General features: G+C 38.1%; 3 protein-coding genes across 5 annotated transcripts in view; 2 read left to right on the forward strand and 1 right to left on the reverse strand.

The window, feature by feature from the left end:
• Window positions 1-246: 246 nt before the first annotated feature.
• LOC119792604 (cytochrome b-245 chaperone 1 homolog) lies at window positions 247-5573 on the forward strand. Its single transcript, XM_038299312.1, has 6 exons — window positions 247-402; window positions 3065-3152; window positions 3243-3284; window positions 3365-3535; window positions 3624-3768; window positions 4862-5573. Exons 2-6 carry the CDS (start codon window positions 3065-3067, stop codon window positions 5007-5009), a joined length of 594 nt encoding a protein of 197 aa, XP_038155240.1. The 5' UTR covers window positions 247-402; the 3' UTR covers window positions 5010-5573.
• Window positions 5410-18119, reverse strand: hexdc (hexosaminidase (glycosyl hydrolase family 20, catalytic domain) containing). Of its 2 annotated transcripts, none has more exons than XM_038299309.1 (12): window positions 17958-18119; window positions 15717-15811; window positions 15519-15634; window positions 13349-13436; window positions 13101-13265; window positions 12839-13022; window positions 12659-12730; window positions 10611-10809; window positions 8587-8748; window positions 8406-8513; window positions 6027-6116; window positions 5410-5936 (listed from the first exon to the last, which is right to left on the reverse strand). In XM_038299309.1, the coding sequence occupies exons 2-12, from the start codon at window positions 15798-15800 to the stop codon at window positions 5765-5767; spliced, it is 1440 nt and encodes a 479-aa protein (XP_038155237.1). In that variant the 5' UTR covers window positions 15801-15811; window positions 17958-18119; the 3' UTR covers window positions 5410-5764. The 2 variants fall into 2 exon arrangements, with proteins under 2 accessions (XP_038155237.1, XP_038155239.1); XM_038299311.1 differs by lacking the exon at window positions 17958-18119 and adding an exon at window positions 15888-15985 and having other exon boundaries at window positions 5765-5936.
• Window positions 18120-18218: 99 nt separating this feature from the next.
• uts2r2 (urotensin-2 receptor 2) overlaps window positions 18219-22931 on the forward strand; it is a 55040-nt gene continuing 50327 nt past the window's right edge. For both annotated transcript variants that reach the window (XM_038299328.1, XM_038299329.1), the window contains exons 1-2: window positions 18219-18376; window positions 19371-19597. In XM_038299328.1, coding sequence (XP_038155256.1) covers window positions 18309-18376; window positions 19371-19597 — 295 coding nt within the window. In that variant the 5' untranslated portion in view covers window positions 18219-18308. The remainder of the gene's footprint in view (window positions 18377-19370; window positions 19598-22931) is intronic.

The raw sequence follows: 22931 nt of genomic DNA on the forward strand, positions 1-22931 counted from the left end.
CACAGTAACAATGCCAATTGGTGCAGCAACCATTATGTTGTGTTTTATATGTATTTTTATTTCTTGTAAAATATACAGGAAAAAATATAAGTGATGATAAAAAAGGTTTGAATAATATTTGCCTTGAAAGTGATGAATAACCTCAAATGGTGCATAGACTTTTGGGACTACTGCTCAATACAAGTGCTTTTAAGCCTTTATTTTGAAAGGTATCCTGGCTGGAGAGCTCATCCAATGAGAGTTCAGGAAACGCGGAAGGAAGAGTCCCTCATTCATGACTGTTGTTGCGACAACATGAATACAACTTCCTCGTAATGCTGTAATTCGTATGTTTCATCGTGAAAATTATCTTCTCTTTAAATCTACAAGGTGAAAGTTTACAGGGAAAAAAAGGATTTTAAGGTAAGAAATCATAAGAATATAAAAATGAGCGCATTTGTTGCCTTGTTTGTGATGATGAATTAGAGAATAAATCAGCCCCTTACATGCATCATTTTTCATTGTGGAAAATAAAAATCAATATATTGGCATCTTTATCCAGTTTCAGCTGCGATTCAAGGGTCAGATCATCCAGGAAGGAAGAAAAATATGGAAAAGCATAAATGTTTATGTTTTCTCATCTTAAATTGTTATAGAAAACATTAAATGAACTTCTGCCTGAGCTGTTTGGTAGGTTAAACAGTTTTCCTCATACACAGAACATTAGATCTGTTATTTTTAAGAGGATACTTTTAAATGAGCATGTCTCCATAATACGCTGAGTTTCAGGTTGTCAATATCAGCTTTAAATGCTTGCTGTGAAACAAGCATTAGCCTTAGCTCCTTTTCAGTTTGAAAACAGAATTAGGGAACATTGCAGATTTGTGGAGAAACAGGAAGTCTCCACAAGTTGAAGTAAATGAGATCCGCTTCCAGCTTCTTCAATTTCACTCCTTTGTGACTTCATCCAAACCTTTATCTGCTCAAATGAAAAGCATATGATCCTTAGTTGTTCATCTTTATTGGTATTTTATTCATATATTATGCACTGACCACAAAATCTAAGAAAAAAAAGGCAATGTTTAGTGTTGCACCGATACAAGTATCAGGCGGAGCCCCGATCCAGCACTAAAATGGTGGTATAGGTATCGGCGAGCACCAACAAATAGGGCACCGATACCATTTTGAGAGCCAAATGTTTATTCAACTATTGTCACCCATTCCAGTTAGGTAATAAAAAAGTTCTACTGGATTCTCTTTGTTTTAGTCTTTTTCCTGCTTCACAAAGGTAGGCAGCAGCTTGACAAAACCATGATGGCAATTATTTTACATGCAAGTAGTATGCAGTTCTTCATATATAAACACACACGTCAATTTCAAACAGATGGTATCGGTATCGGCCGATAATGCACAGCCAGGTATCGAGTATCGGGGCCAAAAAATGGCATAGACGCAACACTAGTAATGTTGGTAAAAAGATCTAAAAAGTCTCTTAATCCAGCGTCCAGTGTTCCTGCTATAAATGGTTATTAATTATTTATGGGTTAAGCCTAAAACATGTGTGGAGAGAAATTAGAAGAACTGACTGCGGTAACTTCTGCCAATCTTCAGGAATGCTGCAATACATTTTCAGCTGTCAGTCATGCTTACCAATAGACAAATAAATGAGAATACTGCACACATTTTATTGATTATTAATAACTTACATTAATCCAAGATACCTTTTCTTTGAAACTCTCTCCCATCAATAGATAAATAAAATGAAGATAATCGACTGTGTTTGACTTAACAAACTAAATCCAGTTTTCCAAACTTCTTATTTTCATATATTTTATTAAGAATTCTTTTAAATTTCCTTTTTAACTTTCTAAAAGTCAAATAAAGTAATATCTTTTTTATGCAAAGCCTGATGTATTCTACATATCAGTCTCTCCCTCCCTGATTCTGCTGGATCTGTACTGAAAAGCTGTTTAAGGAATAGATGCCTCCGCTCAGTGTTGTTTTAGGGAAAAATGAGGACCGATTAGAGCGTGTTCTGTTGAAACACAAATGTAATTTCTGGCTGGGTTGGACAGACTATTAGTCACATTGCAGATAAAATACCAAAAATATGCAGCTGCATTTCGGGGAGTGAAAAAAAATTGCTGAGAGGGATCATAATTACTCGCCTGAGATGCTGATGAAGAAGCTGCATCTATCCGTTCTGATCCAGGAAGATTTTTACTACGGTAATCTAACATTTACGCTTCTTTTAAATTTACTGAATAGAGCTTTACTTTACAACAGAGAAAAACTTTGTTTTAGCATCGTATTCTTTACCTTTAACACTGGAAAATTGCCCCATTTATCTCACACATTTCTGCCTCTCAACATAAAAAACAATATTCAAAGTTTTGTTTTTTTTCAAATGTGAAATAGATCAAGAAATGCCAGTGTGTGATGGACATAACTTGATGTATGCCTCCAAATCACTCCTGCTTAGCACCTCACCAGTCCTGTGGTACAATACCATTCAAAATGGCCCTTCCCAGTCAAACGCCAGCCGAATGGCAGGCCACATCCCTGCAGCTCCCAGCAAAATCCCCTCCAACTTCCAGCCACTGGCCTTTTCCTGGCGTGCATTTTTTTACTCCACCCTTTCGCTGAATTACAGGGTCTGACCAGGAGATGATGCTTCTCTTTACATCTTAATGTCCACAAATCATGACTAAACGAATATTTTAGTACAAAGATTGATGTTTAAAAAGGAATTGTAGGGGACCAGCCAAGGACCCATCAAGAAGAGTGGGGAAATTTTGAATGGCTACTACTGTAGTAACAACTTTGGTCAGTAAAGCAATATATATATATATATATATATATATATATATATATATATATATATGAAGGCATGTGAGGGGTTATTCTGATACATACTGGTGATGACTGATGTGGTTATTATGTACACAGCTGAGCGTTATGGGTAAAAGCTGCAGAATGGCGGACAGTAATCTTGCGGCTTATTAATGCTGCTCTACTTGCAACACGGAAAAACTAAAGAGCTGTGGATGGGAAAATCTCATGTTCTGTAATATTTATTTGTCAGATGGGCTACATGTCAGTAGAGACCAACAGTCCCACCCTGCTCCACCTCAAGAGGTCCCCTGGTGTCCGCTCATGGTCTCTTCTTGTGGGTAAGTTAGTGTATCTGAGCAGGCGATCCACATTCAAACCCCTCCGTATGCTTGGATCGCCTTCTGAATCCTTCACCTTCTGCTCTGCAGGTATAGCATCTGTAGGGCTGGCAGCTGCATACTACAGCTCAGGTATGAAAGCTGAACTTAATAACTTAACCCCTTAAATGTGCAATATTTGCTCTATGCCTTCATTTGTGTGGCTTCTACAGACAGCATCCCCTGGAAGCTCTTCTACATTGCGGGCTGCCTGTTTGTGGCCCTTCAGAACATGGAGGACTGGGAGGAGGCCGTGTTCGATAAAACCAAAAAACTGATCGAGCTCAAGACAACCAGCTTGTACGCTCTGGTTCTGACGCTGTGGAGGAAAGGACAGGAGACAAGTCAGTGAAACCGCTAATTTTTCAGTGGTTGAGTGGGAAAGAGGACTCCATTAGTGTAATGGCACTTAATGCTCTCTCTTTTTTCCAGTTGTTCTGGACCTGGAGCAGCTCTGTGATGTTTGCGTCCAGGAAGAGAAGGTGCGATACTTGGGGAAGGGTTATCATGTGATGCTGAGGTTAGCCGCCGGCATCTCCTACCCCCTCACTCAGAGTGCTACCATGGGAAGTCGCAGGTAGGAAAACCACGCTGTGTTTCTGTATGAAGCGTGCAGGAATAAAAGAATCAAATATAAAACAGAATGATAAGAAAAGTATAACTTTTCAGGTTATCCTCTACACAGACAAACAGATTCTCCTAGAAACATAACCTCCTTGCTGGAGGTAACTGAACAATCGGGGGGGAAAAAACAGCAATTTTAGTCTAAAAATCTTGTCTTTGATAAAAATATTTTTTAAAGTTTAATTTTTGGAGTTCATTCTTTTCAAATTTTTATTTGTAAAATTTGTTTTTTTTCTTCAAATTTCAATGAAGTAAAGAAATGTACACCTTCGATTCTACCTGAAATCAGTACTGGACGTACAATAAAATAAACAATACATGTTGGAAAAAAAGCTCCAGAACATTTAAATGTATCTATCCTGTTAAAAAGAGTGTGATACACGTGCACAGCTAAAACATCCTGTTACCAGTGGAGATGTTTAAGGGGTTTGATTCTTGTCGATTCTGCTTCAAGTCTCCTCCATAGCATCTCCATCTGGGCTTTGACTTGTTCAAGGAATTTCTATTTCTTTATCGTCAAGCCTTGATTTACAGGCATGTTTTGGGTTATTGTGGCGCCGTAGATCTCAGACTGTCAATGGTTTTTCCTTATTTTTTTGCTTTATAACAAATCTCACATTTTTATTAAGCATCCTCTGTTCCGCAGAAGGATTCATGGTAGATTTATTAATGGTAAATTTATCCCTTCATCATGACACTTCCACTATGAGCCCTAAAATGACATTTGGGTCTTTGGAGACTTCTTTTAGTATCTTGCTGGCTGCTTTCAGGGCGGCTTTGCTTTAAAAGCCAACCCTGGTAACTTTGGCTTCTAATTTTTTTCCTCCAGTTTCAGACCAAATAGGGAAAAACATAATGTTTTTATACTTTTTTTCTCACCTTTTCTTCAGCTTAGTTATCCTATCTTTCTTCTAACATAAAAAAAAGTCTATACCTTGACATATTTTATAAAAACACACACACTGTCATATGATGTCCCAATCCTTAATCGTCTGGAATTAAGTCAGGAACTCTTAGTCATGGTGTTTTTGCTTGTTGCCTCAAAGTGACGTTGAGGAGGTGGCCTCATTGGTGAAGCGCTTCCTTGGTCTGGATGAGATGCAGCGAAAGCAGCAGGAATATGAAGACTATGGAGAGGAGAACGATTCGCTGGGGGACAGCACGGACTCAGATGAGCAGACAGACCAGCTCTGATGGCCGATGTATGCATTCCCAGTGCATCCTGGGATGAAAAGTTTGAATGCAATGCAAAGATATGGCAGAGGTGGAGACTTGCCCTACACATGTATTCCCTCATTTCTTTTTCCTTAAATAATGCTTAAATGCTGTGGTTTCCACACAGATTATGTGTTCTGTACTAATTACTGTTTGAGAGCGCATTCGGATTATGGTCCCAGTGTGCCTCCCTGTTGAAGTCATAACAATCATTTGTTTGGGAGATGAAGGAAAGTGCCTTTTCCCACAGTTTTCTGGACCACCCAGCTCAGATCCACCTACTTACATGTTTTCATACTACTGTGTGTCCAACCTGGAGGAACGTAAGCTCAGCCTCAGCCAGAGCAAACCAAAAGCAAACTGTGTGTGGCACGATAACGCGTGTCGATGCTTTATTTTTTATGTTTGAAGCATTTTTTTATTTGAACCAAAGACTTAAACTCAGGTGATCACATGTATTTCATTATGTTGTTGATTTTACACAATTTTAATGGTTATTGATGTTTAACGCCTAAACAAAAAGAATAAAAGAATTATGCAGAAGTTTTGAAAGTTTTTTTCGTTCACTGAATAATTGCTCGACTTTAATATAACTAATAAAAACATCTGAAATTTCTCCTTTCCTTCATACTCAATACATACATCAATTTACATAGGACGGTATAATTTGATTGTAAAAAAGGAAAGGAAATCTCTTTTAGGCTGAAAATAAAGTCCAGTAAAGCTTGATTTCTTCATGGCACCATTTCTTTAATGCATTCCTGGATAGCTTCTGTGATTCGCTGCAGTGGAGCCATTACAGCGCTGACGTGTTCCTCTATCCACTCCTCCACTGTAGAATCAGGATAAAGAGCCACCATTTCCTTTTTTAAGGCCTCTACTTTCTTCTGTAACGTGTCCAAATACCTGAGAAGGAAAGAAGCCCAAACATAAGCTACCGTTTTGCAGAGGCTGCTTTCATATGTTCATGTTCAACTATTTAAAATGGACTCTTACTCGGAAGCCTGCTTGTGAATATGCATGCAGTTTAACGGGTTTACCATCTTCCTCTGCCTGTGGTAGGGACTGAACCATCCTCGTACAAACCTATAAGAGCAGGAAAAAAGAATACTTCTTCAAATGAAAGGAAGCTCTATAGATTATGGATGTTATGCATTTGAAGCAGCAGTTAAAACTCATTTAAATGAAAATAGAAGGATATCAATAAACCTCTAAGGATTTGTAAGATCACCACAGGCTAAAGCAATTGTCACACCTTGACGATTTAGACCTGATGTACAAAAAATCTGGCAAAAACGCTGGCATACGTTGAATAAAGTGCTGGTTATCCTCCCGCAGCAGTGTGTCGCAGTGAGCTTGTTGAATATATTTTTGATTTATGCCCAATATTGAAGCGTGGTTTGCGCTATGTTATTCCACGCCACAACGCAAGAGGGACAATCACCAACTAGCTGTGGGTCTGGATACAGCAGAGGAAGTGGGGGCATGTTTGTACGACAACGGAGGGACATGACAGTGAAAAAGTGCGGGGATCCAGGTGGAAAAAGGGTCCCAGCGTTCTCGCGCACCTCGCTCTTCTAGCTGATCCAACTTCACGTGTCGTTTTCTACAATGGTGGTCATACAAGCAAAACAAGCTGGTAAGGTACCAAACAGGAAATACACAGAGTGTAGAGCGGGTGTAGATTTAACCAATCAGAGGCCTCCTGTCTGCGGTCACCTACAATTTTGGAGAGGTGCATCAGAGGGTCTGTGGCAGGGGCGGGGGCGTATTTGCGTTAACTGCGGCACACAAGCAGACTACCTGGTTTCTGAGTATAAATCAGCATTTAGTTATGGGCACGTTTTGTATAAGTTATGAGCACGCTGAAGTACACTGAAGCACGCTAGCACACGTCGACATATGGCGAGTATGCGGAGAAACTTTGAGCATGCTCAAAATGCTTCTTGTGCTCGCTGTTGATATATGCCAGCGGGTGATCATACCTGGGGCATAAGTTACAGGCAAGTATCTGATCGTCGACGTATGTTAAGTGTAAGTTACTCATAAGTCGTGGAGTCTAGCTAACCCAAAACCTCTGAGTAACTTCTGCATAAATTATACGTAACTTATCAAGAACTTCTCTCCAACGCATATAAAAGTATTTGACGTGTTTCAGATGACCGCTGAACCTCCGTTTCTAACTTACAGCTACTGTATAATGGCGTATTGGTAGCGTTTTGGTATGAAAGGGGGTTCACAGGAGGAAACCGTCAGTTCTACTCCAGACTTCATCCCCATCATTGGGTGAGAGAGACGGTGAGTGTGATGGATCCTCCCTGGGTTCACGGCCACGACCAGCAAACTTCCTAGCAGAATTTGCTGCTACTGCAAACCTTCTTTCTTTTAATTTATTCTTTTTTTGGGCGGGGGGTAAACAGCAGCTAGGTTAATACCGTGATCAAAGACATCTTTTTATGCAGGCCAGGTGCCTCCGGCCGCATCGCTGCCCCCCTCAGGACACTGGCTTGTGCATCGTATTATGGGCATTACGCTGCTGTGCGTTATGCTTAAGTTAGGCTGTCGTTGGACATAAGTTCTGGACTCATTATGACTACGCTACGCATACACCCAAAATTTAAAAAATACATGGAAAGTTCAGTGTAAGCCAGCATTTTAGGAGATTCTGGGACGTCGGGCATACGTTGGCTAAATCGGCAAGGTGTGACAGGGCCCTAAAGCAATGCAGGTAGAAGTAGTAGAAGTGCCTTTAGATTTATGAATAGATATTAGCAAATATGCTATTCTCAGACCTGTGTTCAGATTGAAGAAGTAAATGGAAAGCTGCATATGAAGCCATCGCAGTAGTTTCCAGATCAGTGTCATCTATTTTAATTTCAACTTAAAAGTTTTTAAATAGTTCCCACTGTTTTGGAAAAAAAGAGCTCATTTCAGCTCAGATTTATTAGTTTTAAACCCCAGTTAATATTAAAGCTTACATTACTTTGGTTTAGTTTATCGATTCTTGCTGGGACGTCCCAAAGCTGTTGAGCTGTGGGATATCAATTCCCAGAGCTACATTAGCTTAAAAGGATACTAAAAAAAAAAAAAAAAAAAAAAAAAGATGATCAAAGCCTTTATTTAAATGTGTATGAGCGCCACAGTTGGATGCCGAAAGACCAGAGGTGCTACTTAAGAGTTTATTTTTTTTAGCCATTACTTTAATGCATTATTGCAAAGATGTCTCTCTAATGGCAGTCATCAAAACAATCTTCGTGATATAATAAACTCGCCTCTACATGCTTTAGTTCTTCTGAAGGTATTTGACAATATTCCTTCTGAGACAAATAAAACTTGACCTTGTTTGATGAGTAACAATACTGTTGTTAAACTTACATATTGCTTTCAAAAAATCTGAAATCTTCTGAGTCGAGCAGTGAATTTATCTCCAGGATCAACTCTGCCAGCTTCCTTCCTGGGAACAGAGACTCATCCGCAGAAGCTCTGAAACCCACAGAGAGAAAAACTTCAAAATATTTCCGACCTCGTGGTTTGCTAAAGCAGCGGTGGTCCTGACCTCTCCATGGCTTCAACCTCCACTGAAGATACTCCCAGCGTCTCTGTTACTTTCCTGTTCGCCTCAGTGCTGAATTCACCGTGGATGAGAGTCTGCAGACAGGAAGCCAGCGAGGGGAGAGCAACAGGAAGTAGCTCACACAGAACTGACAGGTGGTCATACCTGTTGGCAGAAAAAAAAAAAAAAGGTATGTTTGCTTCTGTCTCCTTGAACCCCAGTCGGCCTCTGCAGATGGCCGCTCACACTGAGTCTGGTTCTGCTGGAGGTTTCTTCCTGTTAAAAGGGAATTTTTCCTCTCCACTGTCGCTACAAGCATGCTTAGTGTGAGGGATTGTATTTGAGTCGATGAGTCGATGCAATCAACTTGTTTTCCTTAGATAGAAAACTGAATCAATTTGACTGGATGATGTGGTTGAATTTTCTCTGTAAAGTGACTTACGATGATTTGTGTTGTGAAATGGTGCAATATAAATAAACTAAATTGAATATAAAAAAACGAATTAATGAAATTACTGAGGACTTTCTCATTTTCATTCATACTTAAACATATTACATGATGTACATACTCCCTCATATTACAGATCGATATAAAGTAGTTTGTTATTGTGAACTATAAGGGACAAGATGTGTTTCCTGAAATTGTAAAATGTTAGCAGAACTAAATCTTTCTTTTCTAGAACCTTTTGCATTAGCTTGCTGTGCACAGCTTTCCTCTAAACGTCTGTCAATTTTTAGCAAACAGATCAAACTCAGACAGGGTAGAGAGTTTCTGAACATCAATCTCATTTGGATTAAGGTGAGAACTTTGACTAGGCCATTCCAGCACGTCAATATGCTTTGAGCAAAACTAATCCATTACATCTCTGGCTGTTTGCTAACCACATTTCTTCCTATTGGAAGAATCGTTGACCTCCAGTTCCATGCTTAGGTTATACCGTGTCTGAATTTGCTGCAAACATTTCAGAGTCTCCCTCAGCATGATGCTCCCACCACCCTGTTTCACCATGTGTTCCATGGAGTGTTAATTTTTCCTCCACATATAGTTTTGCAATCGTTGAATTGTTGTAATATGTAGCATCATCTTTTTTTTACTTTCTTAAATTACTATCTAATTTCATTGTTTGTATCAATTTTTATATTTGTCATCATTGTTTTTCCTAATATTTTGCATCATCTGTTTTTATTTTAATTAACATCTTATTGATCTATTTTACATTTTCTATTTTTCTTTTTAATTAATATTTTTAATAGTATAGTATCATCTTATTTGTTTTTTTTCTCATTTCATGTATTTTTTATTTGGCATAATCTTTTTTAAATCACTTTCTATTCAACTACTTTACAATTTTTGGTTATTTTCTATTTTAGATTTGGTTTAATCTTTTTTCTTATTTAATTCACTTTTTATTCATCCATTTTTCTTTTTTGTCATTTTTTATTTTGAATAATCTTTCTTAAGTTTATTTCATTGTTATTAATTTATTTATCTTTTTTAGATTATTTTCTACTTTCTATTTTTTATCATTTCACCAGAGCTCTTTATGTTTCTCGTGGCACCTACATGAGTCCTAACTTAGTGTGACTGTTTCAGTTGATTTAAGTCATTTTTTTCTGCAGCTCCTACAGGATGAACCGATTTTCAAAGTTTGGGAATCCTGATTTAAAGGTCACCATAACCAAACAGGTTATCCCTCTGTGTTCATGATGCAGTTATTACCTCAACCTAATCACTGAGACTATCCCAGATTATCTGGATCTCTACTGAGATTAAAACACACCCAGATGGACTCTATTGTTCTAGAATACTGAACTCTTTGTTGGACTGGATCTCTTTTAGGAGTATTAAAGGAAAGTGTGACTACTTTTTATTTGTAAAGGCGTTTAAAAAATCATGTTACCTAATTATTATTTCATTTCTGAAATAACAAGCTACTCACTGTTAGCCTATGACGTAAAATTCCACTCAGACGCGTTGATGTTTTGGTTTCTTGACAAAACAGAAGTTCTAACCTTCTGATTCTTACCTCTGCCAACCTGTGATGGCCATGCCCCTCATGTTAATGGCAGCAGGCAGAGAGGCCGCCACCTTCAGCCACTGCAGGTGATTATCCACGTGTCTCTGTGTGCAGGTCACGCAGGTGTGAACGAAAGTGGAACCTTTGAAGGAGCTGGCTGCCCACAGGTCGGACATGCCGGCACCGTGATACTTCTCCAGCAGAGACACTGAAAACAGACAGGAACCCGTTGATCACAGCCCTGAGGAGCAGGATGTTTAAGCGGGATTAAGAACACACCCAAGAAACAGAGCAAACTTAAAGGAAAATAGTAGACGATTATTAAAGAGGGAAAGTTGCATAATCATTGGCCTCAGCTGGCCAACTATGAGGCAAAGGAATGCTGTGTGCTTGTAGGTGATAGTGCTGCAGCAGTGTCCTACTAAAAGCTAGCCTGCAGATAATCAGACCACAGCTGTTTCCTGCTAATGTTGGTTAACAAGATTAGATGTTTAAAGTAGGGAAGAAGTGTTTACTTCTACAAACTCAAGGCTGCTATGCTGCCGATAATGACAGCCTCTGTATTTCTCTATATTTAAATCCCAGTAAAAGTAGGCATGAGCTGGCAGCTAAAGTCCTTTCATCTAGATTAGGAATCTGCAAAGTTTAAGTCCTCTTTGGATTTCCAGAGTGACTATGGCTAAAAACCAATAAAGAACAAATTATTTATTCTGAATATTGATATATTATAACACCATGTTTTTTCAGGTTTGTAAATATTTTTCGTTAAATCATTTTAACACATTTCCAGAATGGAATGACAGTGAAAGCAGAAAGCAAGATCAATTTTTCTTCTGATTGGTTCATTGCCTCCAGTGCAAAGCAAAACAGCATCGCCTTTCAAAGGAACATGAAGTAACTCTTGAATGCTGACAGGTGGCCTTTTAAAGGCAGGGAAGAACCGTGTCCTGTGTGGCAGTAAACCAGGGGTATTCAAAGTTTTCCAGGCCAATGACCCCCAAACTGATGGCGAAATGGAGCGGGGACCCCCTAATTATATATATTGTATGAAATTGTGTTCCCTTCGCATTGTGCGTGTGGAAATGCTCTTACTTTCAGTATTAAACATAGTCCTGAGATCTACTGTTGTTTTTCTTCGATTTGATCTCACCACACGTTTAACTGATCGCCAATCTCGATCATTCAGGATTTTTTTCCGGCCACATTTCTTCCTTGAACATGATGGGTCCCCACTGTCCTTCCAGTTTTTAATAATGCGTTGGACAGTTCTTAACCCAATTTTAGTAGTTTCTGCATCTCTTTAGATGTTTTCTCTGCTTGATGCATTCCAATGATTTGACCCTTCTCAAACAGACTAAAATCTTTTCCACGACCATGGGATTTATCTTTCGACATGATAGTTTAGGAAATGAGAAGCGAGTCATTGCACCAGTTGGGGTTAAATAACTTGTTGCCAGCTGAAAGATAATAGATAATATATATATATATATATATATATATATATATATACATACATACATACATACATACACAGCAAAATCCTTCATCATCTTCACAGTCGACAGGCTGCATCTATGTCCTGAATTCCTCGTTTTCTAGACACTTTTTTTAAAAATTTGCCTTATCCCATTCTCTAGCTTTTTCTCCGCCTCGAGCTTCTTTTCCGAACGTACGGCTTTCGATCAAACAGAAGCAGCTCCACGCAAACACGCAGAACCAGTTATATCTGATATATCTGATGAAAATAAAGCATTTTAAATGCCACGGTAGTCAGATTGAGTGAATTTTTATGCTAACTAAGGCCTTAATTTATAAAATAATAGTTTAATGACTTTTAATGATTTTTAATGACCCGTGGAAACCCTGTGTAAACTGTAGACTGACAGACAAAGTAGTTAAGACTCTCTCCTCTTTATTCATACATTAAAAAGGAGTTGATAAAGTTTTAAAGGTTATTCTTTGATGTCAACTCTGACTTGGTGCTTTTTCCTTTATTGTTTTTCTGGCGCAAATAACGAAGATACTGCATCTGAGGAGAACCAGCTGGAGTCTCTTACCAGTTTTATCCACATCCAGGTTTGGGGTGTAGTCCCACAACATTGGCTGCACAAGTCCTACTAGACCGTTTGCTGTCATATGGGAGGCAGAAAAATAAAACCAAGAAGAGTTTAAGTTAAGATTTAAACTAATAAGCAGAATATTAGAATTTCATATTTCAGTGATTGTAGCTGATGAACCTTTCAGTGTGTCCTGGCTCATGCCTCGCATCATATCATCCCACATTATGATATTCATGTCAGGCCACGCCTCTTTAATAGCCTTGGCAACCTTGTTCACATGACTAAGGAAAAGCTGTTCAACTGTACCACCAGTTGAGTCCAGCCAAAGTTTGGAGTCCTCCCCTTCTCCAAGGGTGTAAACCTTAAATATTTAAGACAAAAAAAACATCTTAGATAAAAACATTGAGTTTAAAGCCACCAAGCGTAGACACACTCCTACCTCATCTGCTCCTATGTGGAGCGTTCTTAGACCTGGATGCAGATCAACCACCTGCCTCAGCATCTCCATCACCAGCTTGAAGCCTTCCTCTTTGTGGGGATTAAGGGTTCCGACGCAGAGCGGGACTTCTCTGAGGTGCCACAGCGACCGATGCTTCAACACAAACTATGTGAAGAGAAACATGCAGCTTCGAAAAAACATGACTTCTTTAAGAATTTACAGAAACAATGTGCAGGTTTTTAGCATACCTCCATATGTCCAAAGGTCTGCACAAGTGGGATCACCTCCATGCCCCTTGCTTTGGCAGATTCCTGAATGGACATCACCTCCTCTCGGCTTAAATTAAAACAAATGACAATCAGCTGCTTCGATTATTAATGGCGATTATTAGCGGTTATCAGTTCCATAGAATGGCTCCAGATTCTGGCTCCTACCTATCAGTAGGCTCAGTAAGCTGCTATCACCAAATAAATCCTAATCCTAAACAGAGTCGTAACCAGAACATTTTAATAATGGTGGCCAGGCAATAACCAATGTAAACTGAGGAGTGGCCGAAAATCGGATTGGCACCAGAACCTCAGGGTCAATCTAAACTCTTCCAACAGGAAAACTAATAAGCAAAACATCCATATTTTCTAAATAAAGACAAACTATACCTTCCTACAGCCTTTGCTAACAAATAGACACATATATTTCAACACCCTTAATTTCTAAATAAAAGGTATAGTGGATAAAACTCAGTTTTTAGTTCTGGGGCGTAAATCTTTTCCCTTGTCATTACTTACCTACTTATATCAATAAACATTCTGCATAAAAGTGATATTTACAAGCATTAATATCTAAATAAATTGATTATTTCATAAGTTTATATATATAATATTGTTATTTAGCTATGATTTCACTGAAGACTCCCAAATGACTTGCAGAGACACATCATTTTCTCTTTACCCCATAAAAGTCAAAATCTAGTTCTGAAAAAAGCAGGAATTCTGTACTTATCACCTTTGATGTTAGTATATTGATGTGTATAATTAACCACAAAAAAATAAAATGTTTTGAATATTCCACTTTGGAGTATTAATGCTGCCACCATCTGTATTAGAGGACAAAAAAACATGGCAGGGGTGGCCATAGATTGGCTAATGGCGGCCATGCCCCCCCCCCCCCCAGCGGGGAGGTTGTGATGGAAATACTGAATACTGTTCAGCAGACTTTTACTCGTCTTCTACTTTTAATTCAACCTACAGCAATAAAGGAATAAATAATATAACAAAAACTTTTTTTGATAATTGTTCAACAAAAAAAAAGTCAAAGTAGAGCAAAACTGTAAGAAAAAGGGAAGGTTTTCAAATCATTTTATCAGTAAAATATCATCAGGAATGGGAATAGCAGGAATTTCAATATCCAGCCCCCTATAGAGACAACTGTGACTTAATCTAAAACCGTCTATCTCTCAGAAAATCATCTTTTCTGTGATGCTGGGAGAGAAATAAAACACATTCTAACAAGAAAACATTTACTGGACATAAAACGATCGATAGCTATAATGCAAATGCTTAGATCAAAGGATATTTATGAGTTAAAATAACCAAATAAGAGCACAACTCTAAATCCAAATTATAAAAAATTAAGTTTGATTTGTAAAGTGATAAATTTCATTTTTCTTTAAAGTAACCTAAAAAAAGATTAATTTATTCATTGTTTATACAGGAATGAGTAACTCTAAGTTAATGCTTTTTAATGTTCTTAGAAATTATTTCAATGCCATCACAAGTATCCATGACTCTCATATATATTTTTTGTTTTCCAGCCACTTTTGTTGAAATGTACATGTCCCCACTCTCTAGCTTTTTCTCCGTCTCGAGCTTCTTTTCCGAACATACAACTTTACGACCAACCGGAAGCAGTTCAACGCAAACATATTTGGATATAATATATCTGACGAAATTATTTTATAAACTTTTTTTTTTTTTAAATAAAGGATTATAAATGCCACCATAATCACATTTAATGAATTCTAATGCTAATTAATGACCCGGGGAAACCCTGTTATTACAGAGGATTATTGCATTTCATGTTAAATGAAAGTTGTGTGGATTCAGTGACATCATCCGTATGTTACTCACAGCAAAAAATTAAATATAAGCAAGTTTATGTTTGTTTTTTGAATAAGTGTCTTATAAGTGTTTTCCCTGGTATTTAGAACTTAAGACACTTTGTCAATGGAACAAGATAATTTAGGTTTAAATTGAAAGAAGGAGAAACGTCATTATCTTATTTCAATTGTATAATACCACATTATTTTATTTTAAATGTAAAAAATACTTATTCCATTTGCTTATCACAGTATTTAGCTGCTCAAGTGTACTCATTTTTCTAATTTACATTTTCCAATATTTTATTTTCATCGATCTGCACCTGTAAGCGGGATGCGCTGTAGCTTGCAGGAGCTTCAGCTCTCCGTCATAAGGAAACATGTCCTCATACTCCACCAGCAGGCCGTCAGCACCCAGCCGAGAGAAGAGCTCGATCAGCTGAGAACCAAAAAGAAAATCAAAACACAAACTGTGAGCAGGAACCACCAAGCAGGAATCAGAGGAAAGAGAGAAAGATCACCTTATGAAGGTACCCGATCCGTGGTGGGGCGCCTTTCAAATCTAGGTGGACAAGTTTCTTCCCTTTAGGCCATGGAGGACTCATTCTACAGACAGCTGAACAAAAGGCATTAGTTAGCAAGAGCTGAAGGGGATCCTGGTCTTTTTAGCACTTCACCAGTGAAAACTTGACTTATTCATGGAGAAAATAGAAACAGGACGGTTCATATCTGCCAGGGAGACTCCCCTTCAAAATCCCATTCAACACATTTCATTCAATGGTTACGTCCTGTTTTCATGTTGTGTACATGGAAAAAATTTGATGAATTTACCTTACAATGAATTTGCAAACAAGAATATGTTTGAAAATCAACTTATTATTACAGGGGCTGGTTATTTTATCCTTTTAACTATTTGTACCATTGTAGTTGGTGATGCCTTACTCAACTCTTTCAGGTGTTAAAACGTCCTTTTCTAAAGGCAACTATGCTTCATAAAGGCTTTACCACCCAACGATGAAACAATCTACTTATCTCCTATTATCAGAGGTGGCTAGTAACATGTTAGTTCAATTATAAAAAACCAGGCCTCTGCTGAGCTAAATGAGGGGATTGAGGCTTTAGATGTAGGTGTGCTAGAGAAGAGGAGCATCTAAAAGTTACAGGATGGTGGCTCTTGAGGACTGCACTTGAGCAGCCATGATTTACTCAGTATTTGAGCAGCCTTCTTGTTGGGGTTTGGTTGAGGTTTTAAGGACCCAAATGCAGAGGCAGGGAGGCAGAGGTGAGTTCATGTAGTTTTAATGGAGTGTTCACAGGTAACAGAGGCAGGAATCCAAAAGTCCAACTTAAAAAAAGCAAGACAAACCAGAACCATGGAGACATCAGAGAAGACATGCACCAGAAGCCGGGGAAAGACGAGGAACCAGCACTGAGGAACTGCATAGGGAGAGTATTTATGGCTGACTGAACAAAGACAGGACTAAAGGGCTGGTTATACTCCCCGCAGCAGTGTGTCGCAGGGAAGTTGTTGAAGACAATTTTGATTTATGCTAAATATTGAAGTGTGATCTGAGCTATGGTATATTCCATGCCACATTGCCAGAGGGACAATCAGGAACTAGCTGTGGTTCTAGATACGGCCGAGGTGGTGAGGAAGTGGGGTGAGTTTGTCCGACAACGGAGGGACATGAGGGTGAAAAAGAGCAGGGATCCAGGTGCAAAAAGGGTCCCAGCGTTCTCGCGCTAGCTGGTCCAACTTCACGAGTCGTTTTCCGCAATTGCGGTCATACACACAAAACAAGCTGGCAAGCGGATGTAGATTTGACCAATCAGAGGCCTCCTGTCTGCGGCCACCTACGATCGGGAGCAGATGTGAACAGAGGATTCTAGAAAGGAGCAAGGGGAAAAGGACCCTACAAGTTGGCAACAAAGAAAAACCTAAGAACTCAAATACATCCAGATAAAACACAACAAAATTAACACAATAAAACAAAGAAAACATGAATCAACGTGAAACTAAAAACTCAAAGAAAACTTAGCAGAACAAAGACAATAAAACTTCTAACTAAATACCTTTTTAACTAATTAACGTTTAATTATTTCGTGGTGGGCACTTTTAATCTTTTTGGCGCCTGCTCTAAGGAAGGCTCTAGGACTCCAGTTACTATTATCCACTGCAGCTGGATCTGTAGCTCATGGAGGGATTGAAGAAAAGTTTTGATCTAAGATGGCTTAGTTAATGAAAACAACACAAGAGTTAAAGGAATGAGACTGAAATACAAAATAGTTAATGGGAAAAAAAATATTTTACTTTATAAACTTCAATTGACAACTTAGAAAGATCTGCTCACAGTCTAATGCAATGAAATATATCTCATTCAGTTTAATAACATCTGGATTAGGGGATAGTCTATAAGGTCCTTAACTGTCATGTTTAATGTGTTGCAATACAACGTTTATTAAAATCAGACAAATTAAACTAGATCACACAGAAAATTGACCTTTTAGCCTGACTCCATACATAAAAATATGTATCCTCATTTATATTCACTGTAATTCATCATTAAATATATTTTTGCGGTTGATTTTTTTTTTTTTTTTGCAATGATCCAACAAAGGTGCAGAAACAAATCAAACAAGTAAAACTGTTTTAAAATCCTGCATAAGAAATTATGATTTTCACGACAGCAAAAGGAAATAAGAGACCAATTGGAACATGCGCCACCTAATAATGTTTTTTTCCCCCTTTCATTAGAGCCTACCTTGTCAGGTGACACCTGGAATAAAAGCTACCAGGACAGTTCTCAGAGGTAGCGATGATAAAGTTCGAAAATCAGAGGGAAATGGGGAAATTTGAACGATTTAAACTGAGCTGATGGGCAAGAAAGCAGCTTTCTGTGGTTGTAAAGTCTGTTTGGTTCCAGCAGCTGTAAAGGAAGTGCTCCCTACGTGGACCAATGGAAGCGACGCTTTCATTTCGGGATTAGCCAATAGCGTGCGCTGACAGGATGGTAACCGGAAGTGTGGAGCTCCCGACTGCGTTACGAGCTGTTGGCGGGGTGTGTGCTGCGTGTCAGCGAGCAGCTGGCAGTGGATGCTAGCTCTGAGGCGAAATGGCTCTGATACGACTGAGGAACCCAAAGGGCCCCAATGCAGCAGAGATAGAGAGGAAAATTAAAAGGTAAGTTGATTAAACTGAACTAACGTCCAAATGAAAAGGGACTGGAGAAGTGGAATGGAGCAAAAACTCCAGTTTTGGACGATAAAAGAAGTTTCCCACGTCAGTCTGATTAATTATGGCCTTCATTTTTAATAATAAGCAAAATAAAAACAAGGTTTTATAACAAACTTCCAAGTTTGACAAGTAGTGCTTTCCCTTACTGTAGACTGAAAGCCACAAATTTACATGGCTTTTGTTTGGCAAATCAGAGGCGTAGCTAGCAAAATTTAAAAATGGTGGCCAGGGAATATCTAATGTACACTGGGGGTTAGCAAAAAGCTAGTAAAATCTAGTTTTGAAAAGAGCATGATTTCCTTATTTATCATCTTTAATGTTTGTATATTGATGTGCATAATTGACCACAGTGTTTTTGTTGTCAAGAAACATAACATATGAAATATGGCCCCCTATTAAGCTCAGCCCCTGGGGGGACAAACACAAAAAGTCTTTTTGTGTTTGTCCCCGTTTACTCCGATCCCCCTGAATACAATCCAGCTCAAATGAGGCGGTTCAAAGCCAACATGTGCCCCTTGGGGGGGGCTTCACATGTCTGAAGACATCAGTGATTAAAGCCTCATAAGGGCTGTGAATCACAGCAGACAGCTGAGAGAAAGCAATCCCCCAGACTTTGACTATACCATCAGAGAGTGTAGGTCTTTGCATGAACTTTTTGGTTCCAGCACCTAAAAGTTCATCGGGCTTCTGTGACGGATCGGGTAGTGACACATGAACTGACTCAAACCCAAAACAACATGGATTCTTACGAACATAAACAGCAATTAATTTTCATTTTGATAGCTGGGTAAAATATCACCATATATAGTGATATCATCGTGAGACGTATTGTATCACAACACCCATGCCATGTATTTTTTTCTTGCACTGAAATGCATTATGAACTGTTTTTTTACTTTAATGTCTGATCCCAACTTTTCTATTTTTCTGTCCTGTTTAGAGGAAACGCTCTGAGACAGGGCTCCTCATGGCGGGGCTCTCGGGGGATCCTGCTCATGCTTCTGGTTACTTTGGGTTTATGTGCAGTCGCCGTGTGGCTTTACTTGGCTGCCTTGGATAGTGACATCACAGAGACTCTGGTCAGCAGCAGGGAAACAATCTCCCCTCAGCCCGTCGTCTACGACGTCCAGTGCTCTGAGGACTACGAGAACTACAAACGTTATCCAGGTGAGGTGCTTGTCTGTGCAAACATTGGTCAGGGTCACCTTTCACAGCATAATGTTGAGTTAGAATGAATGTTTTAGTTCATTTACACATTTTATCTCTGGGAAACCAAATATATTAACAAAAATAAAAAAGTCTAGCCTAGAACAACTTCTAGTACCGCTATGCTGGATTATTACTTTCTTTAGATGAGCTAGGATAAGTTATTGTTTTGTTTCTTTTGGGAGACATTTTTCTTTTAACATCGGGTGATGCTGCAATACAGCAAGGACTTTAAACAGAATTAGTAATAAGGAACATTAAATACTTGAAAAACACAATAATGAAAGTATGTACTAGTTTATATACACTCCCACCTCCTCGGAGGCTCCTGTTTCTCTGTTTAGGCCCCGTTTGTGGATCAGGCTGATGGTGTTTAAGGCGTATTTACACTGAACCCAAAATGACCCGTTTCAGTTCATGAGGACACGTTCTGCTGAACAGCCTGTTTCAGATCACCTCACACCATTCTTTGACACCTAGATCTAGGCTTTGGCTAAGACCTGGACTTCCATTTCCTAATTCTCAACCAGTCCTTAATGGATTGACTGCCTGGTTCTGGATCATTGGAAACGTCCAGTTTTGCTTCAGATAGGCTCTCAATTTCCTGAAACCTGGTAGATCCTGAATCTACCCTGGAAGATCATATGGAAGGTGGAAGATCACGATTTATCCAACTTTTATGTCTGGTTCTATGAGGTAATTTATCAAGGAAGCTAAACATGTCCTCTGATGGGAAGTTTAAATAATTCAGCTCAGACTTCTCCGTTTGAAGAGCAATCTTCCAGAAATCAGTTTTTTCTCTGCAAATTTAGAGCCCGGCTTTATTTTTCTTACTTGGCAAAGGTTTGCTTCTGTCTTATTGAACTGGTACAGACATTTTATTTCACATTAACCTTTGAAAGAAGCTACCAAAATGTCTTAAATTTATATTATTATTTATATTTAAGGGTTTTTTTTTATTTATTTTTTAAGCTTCTTTCAGTTTGTTTGCATTGATAAAATGCTTTGACACTCTGACCTAAATGTGTTAGCAGTGGTTTTATAAAGGTTTCAATTTTTAGACAATTTTCTGTAGGCAGATTTTGAATTTTTATGTCCTCTTTAAATTCCTTACCAGACTCATCTCCTTTCGTCTTATTACTAAATCCTTCAATCGTGTTCTCTCTTCCTTTGGCTGTCAGCAGCGCAATAAACTCAGTTCCTGATGTGATGTGGCAACCTTCCTTCTAAATGCAAAGTAATGATGTTACAATCATAAATTTATACACTTTTTGTAAGATTAGTCGGAAATTGTTAAAAACCTACCATCTGTATTGTATTAGTTGGCACTATTGGCTCTGAATGTCACCATTAAAGTTAGGGCTGAAACAATCAGATTAATCCTGATTAATTGATTATCGAAATGATCATCAGCTAATTTAGTAACTGATTAATTGTTAACTGGAGTGTAGAGACTCTAAAACATGCCTTTAGCTGACAGAGCAATCCATGGGGCCGTGGGTTTGACATGATGGTCCATAAAGACTCACTGGTTGAAATTGTGATTCATACATTTATAAACAGAAAAAAAACAACTTAAAAAAAAAAAAAAAAAGCAAAAAACATGAGTTGCAGCATTATATTTCCGTTTAGGATCAATTGACATTTTTTTTTTTAAACTAAACTTAAAATGAATTGAGCTCTATTCTCATTTACTCATGAGTCTCATGAATCTCATGAGTTTTATTGCATTGATTCTTCTCAGAATCATTTCACTTCGACTCTATAAACTCTATAAAGCGAAGCAGAGGGGAAGCTTATTTTAGTGAGGTTAGTTTTTTTTTTTTTTTTTTATAGATTAATGTTTACAAGAACCACAAAATGTATACCTTAAGTAAATCTAATAGATTTTTCGTTATAGTCTAGCTATAACCAATATTCAGCAATATATTGGTGAAGATTCTCAGTCATTCAGATCAAAGTCATTCCAAAAAAGAAAGTAAAAAAAGAAAATCCAATGGACTTTGTTTCCAAGTTTGAAGACATTTCGCTTCCCATCCAAGAAGCTTTTTCAATTCAAAATGTCAGGATTAGCGTTGAGTTTGAGGTTTTGTACAGTAGCCCAAAAAAGCCTTGTTTTAGTTTAAAAAACATGCAAATTGAAACAGACGAAGGGGTCATATTTGCATGTTTCTTTTTTTGAATGGACCAAAATACTTTCATGAGAGTTTTTATTTATTGGCTATAGCAGATAAAGGCAACAAAATGGACCAAACAACTTCACGGTAAAGGGGAGCAAAGTTAAGATCAACTTCTGTTCAGATCAGTTCAGTCTTCAGAGATCTTATTGAAAGAAAGTAAACTAATCAACATTTTTCACAATGTCTGAAAGGACAGAAGAAGAAGCTTATTTCATTCATCTTTAAAACATTTTATTAGAATTTGAATGAGCTGACTGACTGCTAACATCAATACCCTGTCCAAAAAGGGCCGCCTCTTCCTGAGGAGGCTGAGGTCCTTTGGAGTGAGCCGCCCTCCTGGGAGGCTCCGCCCTCCTCTACGCTGTCCTCTGCTGGGTTTTTTTCAACAATGATCAGCTCCCTTTCAAGGATAGGATTTTAGATTTCTTTTCTTCAAACATTTTTTTTTATATTTAATAAGTTTTGAACAGTCTTTTTTTTTTTTTCTGAATCCATGTTTGTTCTGTGTTCAACCCAAAAATGCGGCTCATCCTTTACTCTTTAAAAAACAAACACTTCACTACTTTTAAACCAATCCCAGGTTGCTTCTTTAAATTATAAATATATTGTAAAGTTTTACATTTAACCATGTCCCTAAATTTTAAAGCTTTTATTCTTAATAAAAACGTCTTATTCTCGTTAATATAAAAATATGTTGTGATTAGTGGCAAACAAATGCGGATTCCTTGGGCTGCCATAGTTTAATCTGACATCAGTTCATCAGTTTCTGTTCTTAGACGTCTCATTTTAACTTTTAAACCAGCTCAGTGGTTAATACCATTAGATTCAAACATTAAGTTTACATTTTAATCATTTGTTGGGAAACCTGATTGTTTTACAGCATTTTTTTCAGCTGGAGTTTGGTTGCCCTTTAAATTAAGGCTACCTCTTAGAGCGGATGATTAAAATTAGAGCTAGTGTAAGAGCCAATTTGAGACAAATTCATTTATAGTTGTAAAAAGGTTAAAATACAACATTGATACATTTTTGTTGTTAAGATTATAATTTAAGTTTAAAAAGTCTAATATTAAAAACATAGAATATAGAAATGCAATTTGAAATGCATGTTTTTGGGC

The sequence above is a fragment of the Cyprinodon tularosa genome, unplaced genomic scaffold (assembly GCF_016077235.1).
Source record: "Cyprinodon tularosa strain WSP-4 unplaced genomic scaffold, ASM1607723v1 ctg424, whole genome shotgun sequence".
Classification (NCBI taxonomy): domain Eukaryota; kingdom Metazoa; phylum Chordata; class Actinopteri; order Cyprinodontiformes; family Cyprinodontidae; genus Cyprinodon; species Cyprinodon tularosa.